Here is a 15,552-nt window from a genome sequence, read left to right as displayed (position 1 = left end):
ACTGCTTTCGTTGACGTGTTAAGCGTTGGAGGACAAGAGCCAACTTTGAAGAAGTGGTTCCACAAGCGTTGCTTTGTTCTCACTGCAGGAGAATGGGAAGGCGTAGAAGTTGGGTGCCCTCCAACTCTTAGCAGCCACAGGCAGCATGGCCAATGACTTCCTTCCTCCCCTGATTTAGGCAACCACAGTGAACATGAAAAGGGCCTGCTGGAGGGGGCCAATGGCCCATCTAATCCAGCATCGTGGTCTCACAAGAGCCAACCAGGTGCCTCTTCTGGGAGACATGCAAGCAAGACCTGGGCACATGAGCCCTCTCCCCTGCTGCTGTTTCCAGCAACTGATTCTCAGAAGCATAGCTGCGTCTGACTGTGGAGGCAGAGCAGCGCCATCAATGGCCTTGGCTTCCATGAGTCTATTCCTCTTTTGAAGCAAACCAAGTTGGCGGGCCATCTCTGTCTCCCGTAGGAGCGAGTTTGAGCACCCATCTCCAGTATGGGAACTTTCCTCCCCTTCCTGACCTGGAGATGCAGTGAAGAGAGCACAGCACTTTGCTCGCTGAGTGACAGCGCTTCCCCAATATAAGCCGCTCTGCCCCACGGCTGGAGACTAACAAAAGGCTGCTTTGATCAGTCACAACCACACCGCTTCAGGTTTTGCTGGATGAGTTTGGAGTCAGATCGCCCTTGTACAAAGTTGTTTTTATTTTGTTTTAAAAAGGCCAGATCACCAGTTCTTCATCTCAACAGCAAAGCTAATAAAGGAAGGAAGAGGTTGACTCAAAGCAACCTCCATGAACCCCTTTTCCTTCCTCTTCCCTCAGCCCAAAGGAAGACTTGCATCTGTGGCACAAATAACTTTCAAGTATATAAGTAGTTTGGATCGTGGCATGGATTCCTTCAGAGAAGCGACCCTTTTCTCCTTCCTTGCAGGCAGCTGCAAACTTTTAGATGGCAAGATAATGGCCCATACTCATAGCCATAAACAGCTGGAGAGGAAGAAGTAACCCCCATCTTCCTTCTGAAGCAGCTGTGAGCACCACTTGCCTGAAAAGCCCCCAAGAGATTTCCCTCTGCCAGGAGTTGTGCTGCAGTCTCAGAAGGCATTAAGGCACCGGAAGGCGATTTGGAGAAGCAAAATGAGGTTTGTAGTAACCAAGTCCACGTGAGGAATAGATCTGAGTCGCTGTGCTTTTCAGACAGCCAAGTCTGATTCCTGTAGCGTTTTCCACCTCAAGGAAGCTCAGCTGGCGAAGGCAAGCACAGAAGGAGCGTCCCAGCAGGGCAGACGGTTACTCAAAAGTCTCATATTCTTGGGGACGGTACAAGCAGTAATGCTGGACGATGAACACAATGTCAAAGATGATGGAGAAGAGGCCCAGCCCAAACTTGGTGGGGTCCCCAAAAAGCAGCCGCCATTCATCTGAAAAGCAAAGCCGGGAAGGAACACAATACAGATTGTGTATCAGCGACAGAGTAAGTAGAGAAAAGATTAAAGGATAGAAGAGGAAGGGACACGAAAGCTTATCCAAATTTGTACCCCTCCTGTCCACCTGAAGCTGAAACTTGGGGGTCATACAATGAAAAGCTGATATACCAAAATGTATTATTAATAATTATTTATACCCCGCCCATCTGGCTGGGTTTCCCCAGCCACTCTGGGCGGCTCCTAACAGAATATTAACAATAAAAAAGCGATAAAACATCAAACATTAACAACTTCCCTAAACGGGGCTACCTTCAGATGTCTTCTAAAAGTCAGATAGTTTGTTTCCTTGACATCTGGTGGGAGGGCGAATAATAATAATTGAAAGGGCAAAGAATAAAAATAGCCTGCATCTTCACACAAGGCATCCCTCGACAGATTCACACACACACCTCCCCCCCCCCCAAACCCAATCATATTTTGTGGTTTCTAAAAGCAGAGTAGGGGAAACTCCAGGCCAATGCAGTCCTCTAGGGCTCTGTCTAGCCACCAGGGACTCTTCCCCAGGGCACTCTTCAAGCAGCCCTGCTCCACCCCTCTGCTGAAGCACTTTGGCCTAGGCAGAATGGGACAAAGGAGGAGGAGGACTTGTTTGCTTAGATGGCAGGGCGCCTATTTCTGTAAACTGCAGACTTGCAGTGCTGGAATGCAGCGTTCTGTGCAAAAGGTAACACACCTGGGACTGTCCACTTTTGTCCCTGTGCCCCCCACCATCAATGGTATGTGGTGCCTGGAATGTCCCATCCCTGTTATAAATGTCTTAAAAGGAGTGCAACAGAAAGAAAAAGGATTTCTGCCCCAAGCTGCTTAAGCAGATAATTGGGTTTTTATAAAAAAAGAGAGGGGGGAGATCACAGTATGAATTCACCCTGACAAGATGGGGCAGTGGGCATTAGCTTAGGCCTAGTGTATACATGCAAGGGAATGAGAGGGTCAGATGGGGCTCTGCCGCTTTAGAGGAAGACTAAACCCAGCGCGGGACGCAGGTGGCGCTGTGGGTTAAAGCCTCAGTGCCTAGGACTTGCCGATCAAAAGGTCGGCGGTTCGAATCCCTGCGGCGGGGTGCGCTCCCACTGCTTGGTCCCAGCGCCTGCCAACCTAGCAGTTCGAAAGCACCTCCGGGTGCAAGTAGATAAATAGGGACCGCTTACCAGCGAGAAGGTAAACGGCGTTTCCGTGTGCGGCTCTGGCTTGCCAGAGCAGCGATGTCACGCTGGCCACGTGACCCGGAAGTGTCTCTGGAGAGCGCTGGCCCCTGGCCTCTTAAGTGAGATGGGCGCACAACCCCAGAGTCTGTCAAGACTGGCCCGTACGGGCAGGGGTACCTTTACCTTTAAACCCAGGGCAGAAGTTTCAAGAATGGAAAAGGATTACAGGGTTTTTAAGGGTTTGTTTATTCACTGCTTCTTGCCCCAAAGACAGCCCCCCAAAGTGAACAGCATATTAGTATAATAATAAATGCGACAATCATTCAAAAAAATAAAAGATGGCAAAAAGTACCGTATTTTTCGTCCTATAGGACGCACCGGGCCATAGGATGCAACTCGGGTTTTTTGGGGGGGGGGAATGAATTTAAAAAATTTATTTCCCCCTCCCCAGCCACGGCTGCCGCCCCAAGCCTTGCGCACACCTGCCCGAAGCATGGGGCACCCTCCAGAGGGCTCCGCGGGCTGCAGGCTGCTACCCCAAGCCTTGCGCGCCCAGTGGGACCTCCTGCCGGGCGCGCAAGGCTTGTGGACACTCGCCGGGGCTGCAGGCTGCTGCCTGCAAGCCTTGTCAGCCCGCAGGGAACTCCCGCCGGGCTTGCAAGGCTTGTGGATAGCTTCCTGAAGCCTGGAGAGCGAGAGGGGTTGGTGCGCACCGATTCCTCTCGCTCTCCAGGCTTCAGCGAAAGCCTGCATTCGCCCCATAGGACGCACACACATTTCCCCTTCATTTTTGGAGGGGAAAAATTGCTTCCTATGGGGCGAAAAATACAGTAAATACCAATATTTTCATCAGCTTCACCTAGCATGGGTGATAGGGGCCAGCGATATCTGGAGGACCACAGGTTGCTCCCCCACTCATGTTCTGTGTACAGCGCATATGAGGAAGATCATCTCCCACCTCCTTGCCCATCTTTAGATTCTTGCGAAAGGTCAGTATCAGAAAAAAACAGAACTGTGGAGGACAAACCTCTGGCTTGATCAAGCTTGCTTAGCTCTAGGTTAGATTATACGTGGGGCTGCCTCTCAAGATGGTCAGGAAATTCAGCAGCCAGATTGCTCACCGGGGCAAGACAGTGTGAGAATATAATGCCATCCTGGCCCAACTGCACTATCTGCCAATTAGATTCCAGGCCCAATTCAAAGTGCTGGCTTTGACCTATAAAGCCTTAAACAGCTCAGGACAGCAATACCTCAAGGATTGCCTCCTTTCATATGAACCTGTCTGGACCCTGTGATCATCATTCTGAGGCCCTTATTTGTGTTCCTCCTCTGCGAGAGGTCCAGAGGGCGGCAACACGAGAACAGGGCCTTTTCAATGGTGGCTCCCCGTATGTGGCATGCTCTCCCCAAAAAGGCTCACATGGTGCCCTCTTCAGGTGTCACGTGACAGGCATTCCTTTCTAACCAGCCCCTTTGAACTGTCCATGGCTTTTTTAATGGGGTGGGATGTTTTATTGTATTCCCCCACTGGTTTTAACATTTATGTACAGCAGGGGTTTTTTTTGTAAGTCTCTGAGTTGCTGCTGAGGCGGCTAATCAATTTATCAATAAAAATAATAATTACCATTGTTGTAAGACTGCAAGAACATCTGAAGGAGGCTGAAGGTGCCTCCCGTGAAGTCCAGCAAAACATTTCCGATGCTCCAGCCCTCGGTGCTCTTGCGGCGGAAATTCAGGTAAGCCTAAAAAAGGGAGAAGGGAGAAGGCATCAGGGCAAGGGAACTCCCACTGGGAAGGAAGATTGTCTCCCAAGCTTCAAAAGATGAGTTTTTGGTAGGCTGGCACTGGTTTTCTGGTAGGTCAGGCCAAAGTACATACAAAATGGTGTGGGAAAATGGGACCGACTGAAGGAGGGTTAGGTGAATTAAGGAAAATGACCCGTGGATCTAGTTAAATGGTGTTATTTGTTTTGATGTCCAGGCTATGGAAAACCACGATAGTTGTAAAGGAAAAAGTAGTAATTTATATCATTGTATATCAGATGATTATGTTAAATAGGAGATTCTTAATCCTATATTGTGTAATCTGAATTCTGCTCGTGGGGAAGGGATAGTCGTGTTTATATTTATACCCTAATCAGCATTACAGTGGTACCTTGGGTTAAGAACTTAATTCGTTCTGGAGGTCTGTTCTTAACCTGAAACTGTTCTTAACCTGAGGTACCACTTTAGCTAATGGGGCCTCCCGCTGCCGCCGCCACGCGATTTCTGTTCTCATCCTGAAGCAAAGTTCTTAACCCAAGGTACTACTTCTGGGTTAGCAGAGTGTGTAACCTGAAGCGTCTGTAACCCGAAGTACCACTGTACAGGCAACTCCTCGTCTGCACAGGAGCTGCGTTCTGGGTCGCTGTGTGCTTGTGTGAAATTGCATATTATTGGGACACCCATTTAAAAAGCCTGCAAACACCCCCTCTGCCCCTTTTTGTGATGTTTTGGGGTCATTTCCGGGTTCGGCGTGTACGCACGGTCACACGCATATGGGACACGCTTAAAGCAGTTGCTGCCTGCACTGTACTTTCATAATATTGTTTGGTATGGAAATTAAGAAAGGAGGCAGAGGCTTGATTACAGACAGAGGCAAAGCCCAGCCATGAACTTACCTGTGGGAAGTATTTGACAAGGGTGACGCCCAGCTTGATGTAGGAGAAGTAGAAGAGGAAGGCCAGCCACGTGATCTTCCCGGCAGCAGCCACAGACAAGGTGGCGAAGACGAAGAGCCAGGCGAAGACGAGCAAGCCCACGGCCACCCAGGAGACCTTCTGGGTCCCTTTCTGAAAGGCCAGATCATCAGCATAAACAACTTACAAATGAGATATGCAGAACCAGGAGTTGGCACGCTGGGTGGAGGGTTTCTTTGGGTCCTGGCTCAGTGGTTAGAGCATCTGCTGTGCAGGCAGGAGGTCCGAGATTCAATGCCCCCGTATGAAAGCCTGGAGAGCTGCTGCCAGTCAGTGTAGACACGGAGCTAGATGGTCTCACTCAACCCTAAGTCACTTTCTTGCATTCATCTTTAAATCTGCTCTTAAGTCGGAACCATGAGGACTAGCATCCTGCTTTATTTTGGGCGGGAGGAAGGGAGCTGTGGCTCAGTGGTAGAGCCCACAGAAGGTCCAGGTTCGATCCGAGGCAGGGAGGGCCAGAAGAGACCCCTAGAAGAGCTGCAGCCAGCCAATGCAGGCAATGTGCTAGATGGGCCAATGATCCGACTCTATAAGGCTACCTATGTTTCTAAAGGGTTTCTAAAGTGAAAAAGCTTTTCCTTTGAGTTAAACCAATATAGATGGCATGCCGGCAGTCAGAAAAGGCCCAGGCGTATGATCTTAGCCCTCAAAAGAGCTTCCAAGAGAGCGATCTGAAGGGTCCAAGCTCACCTCGTAGATCAGGCACTGGAAGATGATGAGGAGAGTCACAGCGACAGCATGGAGGCTGAAGAAGACGTCGTTGCTGTCCACCGGGTTCACGCCATTGGGATAGGAGCGCAGGAACTGCTCCTAAGGAGGCAGGTGGCTGCTGGTCAGAACTGGGAAGACGAGGCAATGGCCAAGCCCCAGTGGAAGGAAGGAGAGGGGTTCCCACCTACCTTCACAGATTTGACCCAGAAGAGGCCAACGTTGAAGACCGAGTAGGCAATGAAGCCGGTAAGGTTCAGGGCGATGAAGTCAAAACTGAGTCCCACGACACTGGAAGGAGGCAGGGGATAAAAACCCAGAAAATTATTACGACTTGATTTCTTGAATAAGAAAGCAAGACAACAAACATATTTATAAAAGAATGGAAATGGTTTATTGAATAAATTGTAACAGATAAAAACATTGGCAGTTTCATAAGAGTATACATTTAAAGAAGATGAATAAATTAAGTTAATTTGGATATGCCGAAGGTATTAAAAATAAATTTAAAGAATCACAGAAAGTGGGGGAAGAAAGTCAAGTTTTGAAAAGTCAGAATGATTGTAAAATCAATGAAATGTATAAATCTGAAAGGTATAAGTTAAAAATTAAAAAAAAGAAAATTATTGCTACTTAGTATTTTAAATTTGTTACCCACCCGTCACTCTAAGGACCCAGAACGGGTAAAAACAATTTAAAATACAGAATCAAGGGACTGTTTTGAACAACTTACAATCCCAGCAACAGGATGGGCACTAAAACCATATGCATGTCAGGTGACAATGGCCAGAGTAAAGAGGAGCCGCCTGCATTGGCCAGAAACTATCATGAAGGTGTCAAGCGACCTCAATGGGGGGGAGTTATTTGACTTAGGGGCCGCCAGAGAGGATGTTCTGGACTGCTGCAACTCCTCCCCGAGCTTCTGAGGGTGGTGGAACAAGCAAGAGGGACACCCCCCAAGGGTCTGTAGGGAAGAAGGTGGCCTTTCAGATCAATCAAAAGGTACACATTGGTAGGCAACAGGGAAAACGCCATCAGCTAGCTTCCAAGAGCTGTGCATCGTCAATGTCTCACCGTGACAGCCAACTCTGAACTTGCCCGTCTGCTCAACCAAAGCTAGAATGTCAAGTTCCTAGACCTTAGGACTGCAGAGATTTTAAGACTGAATGAAGCCTATAAGAGGGGTGCACTGTAAAGTCAGAGGGCAGAGGGGAAGCTAAGAGTGGGACGCAGTGGCTGTGGGACTGATCCTTCAAGGAAGGCAAAAGTTGCTGTGTCCAGGAGAAAACGGGACAAAGGAGGAACAGGCAAGTCTGTACAGCACAAAATAAAAGTTGTTTTTCTATATGCGATCTCCCCCTAGTGGTAGCTAGAAGGGAGCAGGAATTGTATTTTAGCTTATGTATGGGGTCCCCAGCCTTTTGGAAATCTGAGAAATGTATCATGGGCACCCCAAAAGCAAGACCCCTCTGCTTCCTTTTTACCTTTTCCGTCTCCAGTTCTCGAACACCTGGGGGTAAAAGGAGACTGACCAAGCCAGGAAATAGATCCAGCCAATCACCTGGTCCACGATTCTCACTGCGTTGCTGTGGATCACGAGGAAGCGGATTCTGGGCCTGCGGGAGAGGGAGGGGCAGCAGAGTCACCAAAGGGAAGCTCACAGCGCAATCTGAAGAAGTGTGCATGCACACGAAAGCTCATACCAAGAACTGACTTAGTTGGTCTTTAAGGTGCTACTGGAAGGAATTTTTTTTGTTTTGACTATGGCAGACCAACACGGCTACCTATCTGTAACTAGCACAATCCATTATACAGATCAACTCTGGCATTTAAGAGCCATCGGGCTCAAGGAGGCTCACCCTGGAGCCAGTGGGATGGAAGCCTTCAGAGTCCATTTCAAAGACAGGGAAGAGGAGGCCCCTATAGGTTTCTCTTGGGAGGGGCCTGCCAAATTTAGGGCAGAGGGGGCGGCCTCAAACAGAGCACTGTCTGGGATAAAACATCTGTTTGGGGGTTTTTTAAAAGCAGATTTCCATACTAGCAAGCATCTCCCAATTTACTCTGCCTCCTAAAAATAATTCTGTTCAGGCAGACAAAAAAAAAAGTGTTCTTAATTTGGCCTTTAGGTTACCCTCGATTTTAATTTTGAATTTTTGCTCTTAACGTTTTTACTTATGACTTCATGATTTTAGTCTTTTCACGAACTGTTCTGAGGTTTGTTTTTTGTCAGCCAAGCAGTATATAAATGTTATGATACAATATTATATCAACTGCATTCTGGCATTTCGTATATCCCACCTTTTCCCCAAAGAGCTCAAATTGTCATGCGTGCTTCACCCTCTCTACATTTTTTCTTCACAACAACCCTGCGAGGCAGGCACAAAGTCAGCTGTAGGGCAGGTGGGTATGGTTTGGCCAGAATTGCCTCACAAGCCATAACATAAAACAATTAGGTAGGAACAGAAAATTTCTGGTCCTCAGTGGGAAGGGAGGCCGAGTTTAAGAAATTTTAAAAAATCCTGAAATTGTTCCAAGGAGCATTATGGCTGTGGTAACAAGGATAGATAAACGCTAAAGGCTGACTCAACTGCTTACCCTGTTTGGTTGGACGAGTTGGACTGAAGATACACCGTCAGCTGCCCGACTTCTTTTGCTCTCACTAGGAAGCTCACCTTCTTTACGCCTGCCGTTACGATTACCTGGTAAAGCATGGAGACAACAGAAGTTGCTTTCTTCCCCAAGGACCACCTCTCCCCATATGAACCGACCCGGACCCTGCGATCATCCTTTGAGGCCCTTCTTCATGATGGGTCTGGAGGACGGCAATGTGAGAACAGGGCCTTTGCTGTGGTGGCTCCCAGTTTGTGGGCTGCTCTCCCCGGGGAGGTCTGCCTGGTGCCTTTGTTATATATCTTTAGTGCCAGGCAAAATCATTCCTCTTTCTCCTAGGCCTTTGGCTAATTAATATTCTATATCCTTTTAAATGTGTTTGTGGGAGGGGGTTCTGGTCTGTTTTTGTTGTTATTATTGAATTTTGTGTTCTCATTTTGTATTTTTATGTTGCAAACTGCCCTGCGGTCTTCAAATTTAATAAACAACTAACTAACTAACTATTCCAGGGGACTCTGCCTGGCCCTTGGGACTCCCCTGGGCCACACACCCCTCACTGGACATGCTCTGTGTCTTCCTCAAGCGCTTTTGCCTTGACCTCTTGATAACGCCTGGACAGAGATGGCTGTGCACATAGAAACACATGACACATGTGGGACTATAATGCTACACTGCCCTGCTCAACTAAATTGCATGGATGCCTCTTGCTTGCCTGTACAGGGATATGGGCTGGTGTGCATAAACACATATTAGACTCTGGCTCTGTTGGAATGTAGTCTGCAGTACACAGTTGCATCCACTTATTTTCCTCCGCTGGTCCCACCCACCACAGCCATGTGGCCCCCGGAAGCTTACCCACAAGGGAAAGCGGCCCCCAGGCCTCATCACCAGATTCACGTGGGCTGGCAGTGGTTCTCCCGGACTTCAAACAGGATTCTTTCCCAGCCCTTATTTGGGGTTGAACCCGGGACCTTTCCCAAAAGGCAGGTGTTCGTTCCAGGACTTACCTGATCAGGTAGCTCGACAATGGTGCCATTTTCCCTGGATGAATATGTAACATTAAACGTGATTACCAGCGTCTGATTGAGCGGATTGCTGGAAAAGATTGGGGGGGGGGGAGGGAATAGGAGAGACATTAGCAGAACCGCAGAGCATTTCTAAGACCCCATCTGCATTACCAACTTTATACTATCATAAAGGTAAAGAGACCCCTGACCATTAGGTCCAGTCGTGACTGACTCTGGGGTTGCGGCGCTCACCTCGCTTTATTGGCCGAGGGAGCCGGCGTACAGCTTCCGGGTCATGTGGCCAGCATGACTAAGCCGCTTCTGGCAAACCAGAGCAGCGCACGGAAACGCCGTTTACCTTCCTGCCAGAGCGGTACCTATTTATCTACTTGCACTTTGACGTGCTTTCGAACTGCTAGGTGGGCAGGAGCAGGGACCGAGCAACAGGAGCTCACCCCGTCACGGGGATTCGAACCGCCGACCTTCTGATCGGCAAGTCCTAGGCTCTGTGGTTTAACCCACAGCGCCACCCGTGTCCCTATACTACCATCGCTTCCCCCAAAGAATCTTGGGAGCTGTAGTTTGTTCAAGAAGCTGAGAGTTGTTAGGAGACCTCTATTCTCCTTGCAGAGCTACAGTTCCCAGAGTTCCCCAGGAAGAGGGGCTGACTGTTAAATATGTCTCCCAATGGTAATCCTAGGAACTCTAGCTCTTTAAGGGGGCTAGGAATTTTATCTTCAGGGGGTAAACTACAGGGATTCCTTGGGGGGGGGGAGCCATGTGTTTTAATGTTATGGTGTGACCTTTGTCCTGGAGGAAGAAAGAAGAGGCTATATTCTGGCTATTTTGCAAAGGGAGAAGTGATGTAATTAGGCAAATAGGGAGCTGAAAACCACAGTTATTTCCTACCACCACCATCCCACCCTGTAACCTTCAAGGACAGAGATCAGAAACCCTGAGAGCTCACCTTAAAGTCACTGCAATGTCCATCACGCCACCATTCTCCAGTGAAACCTCCTCAGGAACAGAAAGCGTCGGGGGTCCATCTTAAATAGAAAAGGGCAGGGGGAAGAGAGCTAGAAGATTTTCCAGCTTCAGACAAGCTACCACATGAATCATGCATTTTACGGCAACCCCAAGGGAGTGTGTGTGTGGGGGGGAATCGTATGAACATAGGTTTTCACACCCTCCTTTGATGCCGTGTAGAATATTTAGAGGAGAGATTTGCTGGACTAACCTGTGCCCTAACCTGAAACTGTGTGTTCAGCAAGTGGTGTCAAGATTGAGGGGGACAGCTCAGAGCCAGTAGATTCTGAGCTGCATCACTCTGGTTATTGCTGTATATTTCTTAATAGAGTAGACCAGATTAAGTTACTCTGTTAGAATCTTGAGTAAGGTTTGCAAGTACTTGTACTGTAGCAGCCTGGAGGGGGCTACTGGTCCAACTTGCCTGACTGGGAGTCTGGAAGGCAGAGGGCCTTCTTGGTGGTGGTGCCTACCCTGTGGAACACCCTGCCACCAGATATCAAGGAAATAAACAAATACCTGACTTTTAGAAGACATCTGAAGGCAGCCCTGTTTAGGGAAGTTTTTAATGTTAGATCTTTTGTTGTGTTCTTAATATCTTGTTGGAAGCCGCCTAGAGTGGCTGGAGAGGCCTGGCCAGATGGACGGGATATAATTAATAAATTTATTATCATCATAGTATGGTGTTTTAGTTTAGCAATTTCTTGGTGTGGTAGATGTCCAGGAAGCAAACACTGTTGCCGTTGTGTAACCAAATCTTAGTTTTTCAGAGACATGCTCAACTGGTTTAAATGTTGGGGTTTGCAGTGTGTGTGATGTGTAAGCGCTCTGTACATGGTCATGTTTACTACTGTTACTATAAAAATGAGAGGGGGTGTTGGATATTCTCTCTCTGTGTGTGAATCATTTGTTCCAGAAACAGAGAAGAACAGAGAAGAAGTTTCAAGAAGCAGCAGAAGGCTGAGATTGTTTTTGTCTATGCAAGGACCTTTTCTGTGGGAACTGGCATGCGCAGTGTGACAGGAAGCACTGATAACAAAGGTTCTGTGTAACTTGTAGTAACTTGCTGCGAGTCTCTTGCTTGTGTCTTGCGGTGAGAGAAGCAGAGAGTGAGTCTTGGACTCTTGTTGGACTCTAAGCCTGCCTTGACCAGTGGTGAATGTCTGTATATATTTGCTACCAATATGCTTTTATACCTGTCAAGTAAACACTTGACTGAATCTTTATGGTGCCCATGAGTGTTTATCGGTGGTTAGGGATAAATATGCCACAAATTAGGTTTCTGTTTTTGCTCTAACAGATCAGACAAAACCATAATTACAGGAAAGAAGGATCCGATTCCCTTATTGACTAGTGCTGAACCCAGTTGCAGTTTTGCAATGACCAATCGCTTCTAACAAATAGATTTGACTGTACAACCGATGTAAGATATTGCCTGAATTTTACATTTCTTTGTGGGTGGGGAACATCAAGGAGCAGGGGCTGAAAGTGGACACCAATTACCCCCCCCCCCCCGATTTCTCTGTCATGCCACCAACCCCTTTGGCCTTGTTTTGGATCCTCCTTGTGTGTTTTCGTCTGGCTGGAATGGGGCCTGGAACTCTTATAATACCAGTGATAGAGAGGGGTGCGAGAGAGAGAGAGAGAGAGAGAGAGAGAGAGAGAGAGAGAGAGAGAGAGAAGAAAGTAAGAGCACAATACAAAACCACAATTTCCATTCTCACTTTTGGCCTGTACCAAGCAGCCCCCAGAAGACCACTCAGGAAGAAACATGGCCCTCAGACTGAAAAAGACTCCCTGACCCCTGTTGAAAGCACATTGTTTAAACATTTACAGGGAGACCACTATTATACGATATTCCTGGCTCAAGGAAAGGTATGCCTGTCGCAGGGTCAAAGAATGAGCATCATCAGACACCCACAGCAGGGTAAATGGGCTCTTTCCAACTCAGTGGAAGTACTTTTGATTTTTTCCCTATTTACAGCTACCACCCAAATTGGTGGAGTCTTGTAAGGAGCGGGCAGGGAAATGCGTTTTGAGTGAGGGCAGATCAGCACCCTGAACTGGGGGCTTCCCACCCCAGCCTTAAGGCCACCGAAAAGCCATTCCTACTTAGACCCAGGAAGTGATGGTCTTTGGAGCAAGCACTGCTGGTTTGTGAGTCTCATGACAAGATCACACTCGCTTGAAACGGCAAGGAATCTATCCGGAGGCGAAACTCCATCTTTTGATGGATGAGGGATGACTTACCACAGTCTCCCAAGGACGCGAGAGACAGGCCCAGCAGAAGGAAGAGGCCGATTCTGTGCACCATTTTTTCCTAACAGCTGGCAGCCGCAAATCGGCAAGTTAAAAGAGGAAGTCCTGGTTAGAGAGGCAGGGAGCGAGGGCTGACGTCCCAAGACAAAACTATGCTTTAAAAAGAAAAAAAGAAAAAATTATGTTAGTCTAGGGGCAGGCATCAGTCTTAAAAGTGGGTAGGCTTTGGTTCAAATCCCAGCTCAGGTGTAAATCGAGGAGCTAATCGCCGTCTTTCAGCAGTCTACCTCGCAGGGTTGTTGAGAAGGTGAAAGTGTACAGTTGAAGGAAGGTGAGGACAGGTGACCCCACCTAGGCCCAAAGTCACCCCCCCCCACTCAATAATCACACCAGGCCTCAAAACTGTCCAAAATTCCTTTTGTCTTCTAAAAATCCACAGTTACAGCTTTTCTGTGGATTCTCACAAGATGCTGGTACATAGGAAAAAACGTTACTGTACTTTTATCAGCACAAGAAGGCTTCAAAAAGCTAATGAATAGACTCTGTCAGAGCAGGCCTGAGAACTGAATCTTATCTCATTCGGTTGCAACATCTTGGACATGCTGAACCACCAGGGCTCCTCGACCCCTTGGCTCTCACTCCCCTTTCCTGGGAAGGGTGCCAAGAGTCCAATAGTCCCAAGACAGCTTTCTGTTCATGCTCAGAGGAACTCATGGGGCAGGACTCCTGAGAGAGGAGAAAGGGGAGGGAATTGGAAGGGGAATATATACTCTGTGCAAATGACTGTGAACTGGTGCATGTTTTTGTGAGTTATCACACTTGCTCCTTCTACCAGTTCATGGACGGTAGAAATAAAGCTTTTTCTCCGAAACTATTCCTTGAGTGTCTGTTTACTCCCATCTCCCTTTCCCGGGCGCAATATTTTTCCCACCTGAGGGCAAAGCCTCATAAGGCTACACAGTGGCTTCCGATGACCTGAATGCAGAGCATTAGTTACGATTTGTGTCGCGTCAAGCAATCATTACTCCATGCCTACACCAGAGCATTTCCCCATCCTCGTCACAGGAAAGTCCTGATTTTGAAGTGAAATGGGTTTGTAGTGCAATACCTCCTAATCAACTATAATTTCTCAACCCTCCAGCATGTGACTGAATCCCGGGTTGGGAGATGATGATGATAACATTCCTGCCACCTTGAGCTCCTTGGAGAACGAGCAGGATAAAAAATGAGGTAAAACTCTTTCTCAAGAGATATTTAAGTTTTACAACATCCCAAATTGAAGGGCAATAAAACGGAGCAATACAGACACTTAATGCGGACTCTCGCATCATCAAACAGTCATGATTGTGCATTTGTACAAAATCATACACTCACATAAAATTGAGGAGGAACTCCTATGCCCACTTACCTGGGCATGTGCCCTGCTGAATTCAGTGGGGCTTACTTATATGAGGGGACATATTCCAATACGGACAGCCCAGCCGCCCAGAGTGGCTGGGGAAACCCAGCCAGATGGGTGGGATGGAAATGATAATGATAATAGGAATAATCATAATTATTATTTAACCTTTGCTTTAAAAACAACAGCACCCTCATGGGCAAAGTTATATTGCAACCAGAATAAAAGGAAAAGCTCCAGCATAAAAAAATGACAGCTTGACCAAATTTTTAATCGCATCAAAAGCAGAAGTGAGCAGGAGAAACTCTTATTATCACCATCATTTTTATCATTATCAAAACCATCAACTGCCAACCACCTCAGCGTCCAGTGACTGCACTGTTTCAATTCAGATTCCGCACTCCACTCCCACCCTGAGCATTTAAAAAATACCAGTATAGCTTAAAATCCAAGTAAGGAAGGGCAGGTTTAGAGGCGAGAAGTTGAAAACATGAGCTGGGTGTGGGCGTTTGGACTGAACTCTGTATGTGCTCAGAGGGGCTCTCGGACCCTTGCTTCACTGTCTCATAGCAAAGCATATGCGCAGAGGCGCCCCGACTTCCCTGGGTCCCTGTTTTTTGGGGGGAGGCGGGAATAAAGTTTTGAAGGGTCTCAATGGTGCGGGCACCCTTGGGTGGGGATTGGGGTGTCATGCCCCCTGTGGCCATAGGGTGCTGCTGAGGGCTAAGAGGAGGAGGAGGAGGGGAGGAATAGAAAGGAGACACTTCTTTCTCACACACGATCCCCTTCCCAGCCCAAAGCGCCCCAGTTTTAAAAGTTAAAGGGCGCCTGAAGGGAAAGCGCCGCTGTTATAGACTACAAGCCCCGTCATGCAACGCGGCACCCGAGGCTTCCCAATGCCGGCGGCAGAGCACCGCAGTGCACACTGGGAGTCGAAGTCCTCCGAGGTCTGATCCCCCCCCCACCCTTGTCAGAAATAAACTTAAAAGGCCGCCTCGCAATCCTTACAACGGCCCCATAACTCACCGCAGCGGGGCGGGGAGCGGCGTCTCCTCCTGCCAAGCGGTTCCCGCGACTGCCGTCTTTCCCCTCCCCGGCGTTGCTCCCACGGAAGCCTTTCACGTCGTCACCAAGGAGACGGGCCTTATATAATGGCCGGCCGCGCCTCAGGCC

The 15,552-nt window shown here is 48.2% G+C and overlaps 1 protein-coding gene across 2 annotated transcripts; it reads right to left on the bottom strand.

Moving 5' to 3' along the window:
• Positions 1-683: 683 nt before the first annotated feature.
• Positions 684-15,545, bottom strand: CTNS (cystinosin, lysosomal cystine transporter). 2 transcript variants are annotated; one of them, XM_081890607.1, is made up of 11 exons: positions 15,407-15,545; positions 12,972-13,056; positions 10,663-10,741; positions 9,696-9,783; positions 8,674-8,777; positions 7,563-7,694; positions 6,270-6,369; positions 6,061-6,180; positions 5,290-5,460; positions 4,255-4,372; positions 684-1,419 (listed from the first exon to the last, which is right to left on the bottom strand). In XM_081890607.1, the coding sequence occupies exons 2-11, from the start codon at positions 13,033-13,035 to the stop codon at positions 1,289-1,291; spliced, it is 1,107 nt and encodes a 368-aa protein (XP_081746733.1). In that variant the 5' UTR covers positions 13,036-13,056; positions 15,407-15,545; the 3' UTR covers positions 684-1,288. The 2 variants fall into 2 exon arrangements, with proteins under 2 accessions (XP_081746733.1, XP_081746734.1); XM_081890608.1 differs by having other exon boundaries at positions 12,972-13,041; positions 15,391-15,522.
• Positions 15,546-15,552: the final 7 nt, after the last annotated feature.

This window comes from Podarcis melisellensis (genome assembly GCF_964234715.1).
Source record: "Podarcis melisellensis genome assembly, chromosome: 15".
NCBI lineage: Eukaryota > Metazoa > Chordata > Lepidosauria > Squamata > Lacertidae > Podarcis > Podarcis melisellensis.
The sequence above is the reverse complement of the archived record's forward strand: the minus strand, read 5'-3'. Positions and strand labels throughout refer to the sequence as shown.

Excerpts from the sequence above, each read along its gene's own strand:
- CTNS (XM_081890607.1), bottom strand. The coding sequence starts at position 13,035 with ATGGTGCACAGAATCGGCCTCTTCCTTCTGCTGGGCCTGTCTCTCGCG. Across the intron at positions 6,370-7,562 it reads GAGAACTGGAGACGGAAAAG|TGTCGTGGGACTCAGTTTTG; the intron begins GTAAAAAGGAAG and ends GCCTCCTTCCAG. Across the intron at positions 1,420-4,254 it reads CTTGCAGTCTTACAACAATG|ATGAATGGCGGCTGCTTTTT; the intron begins GTAATTATTATT and ends TTTGCTTTTCAG.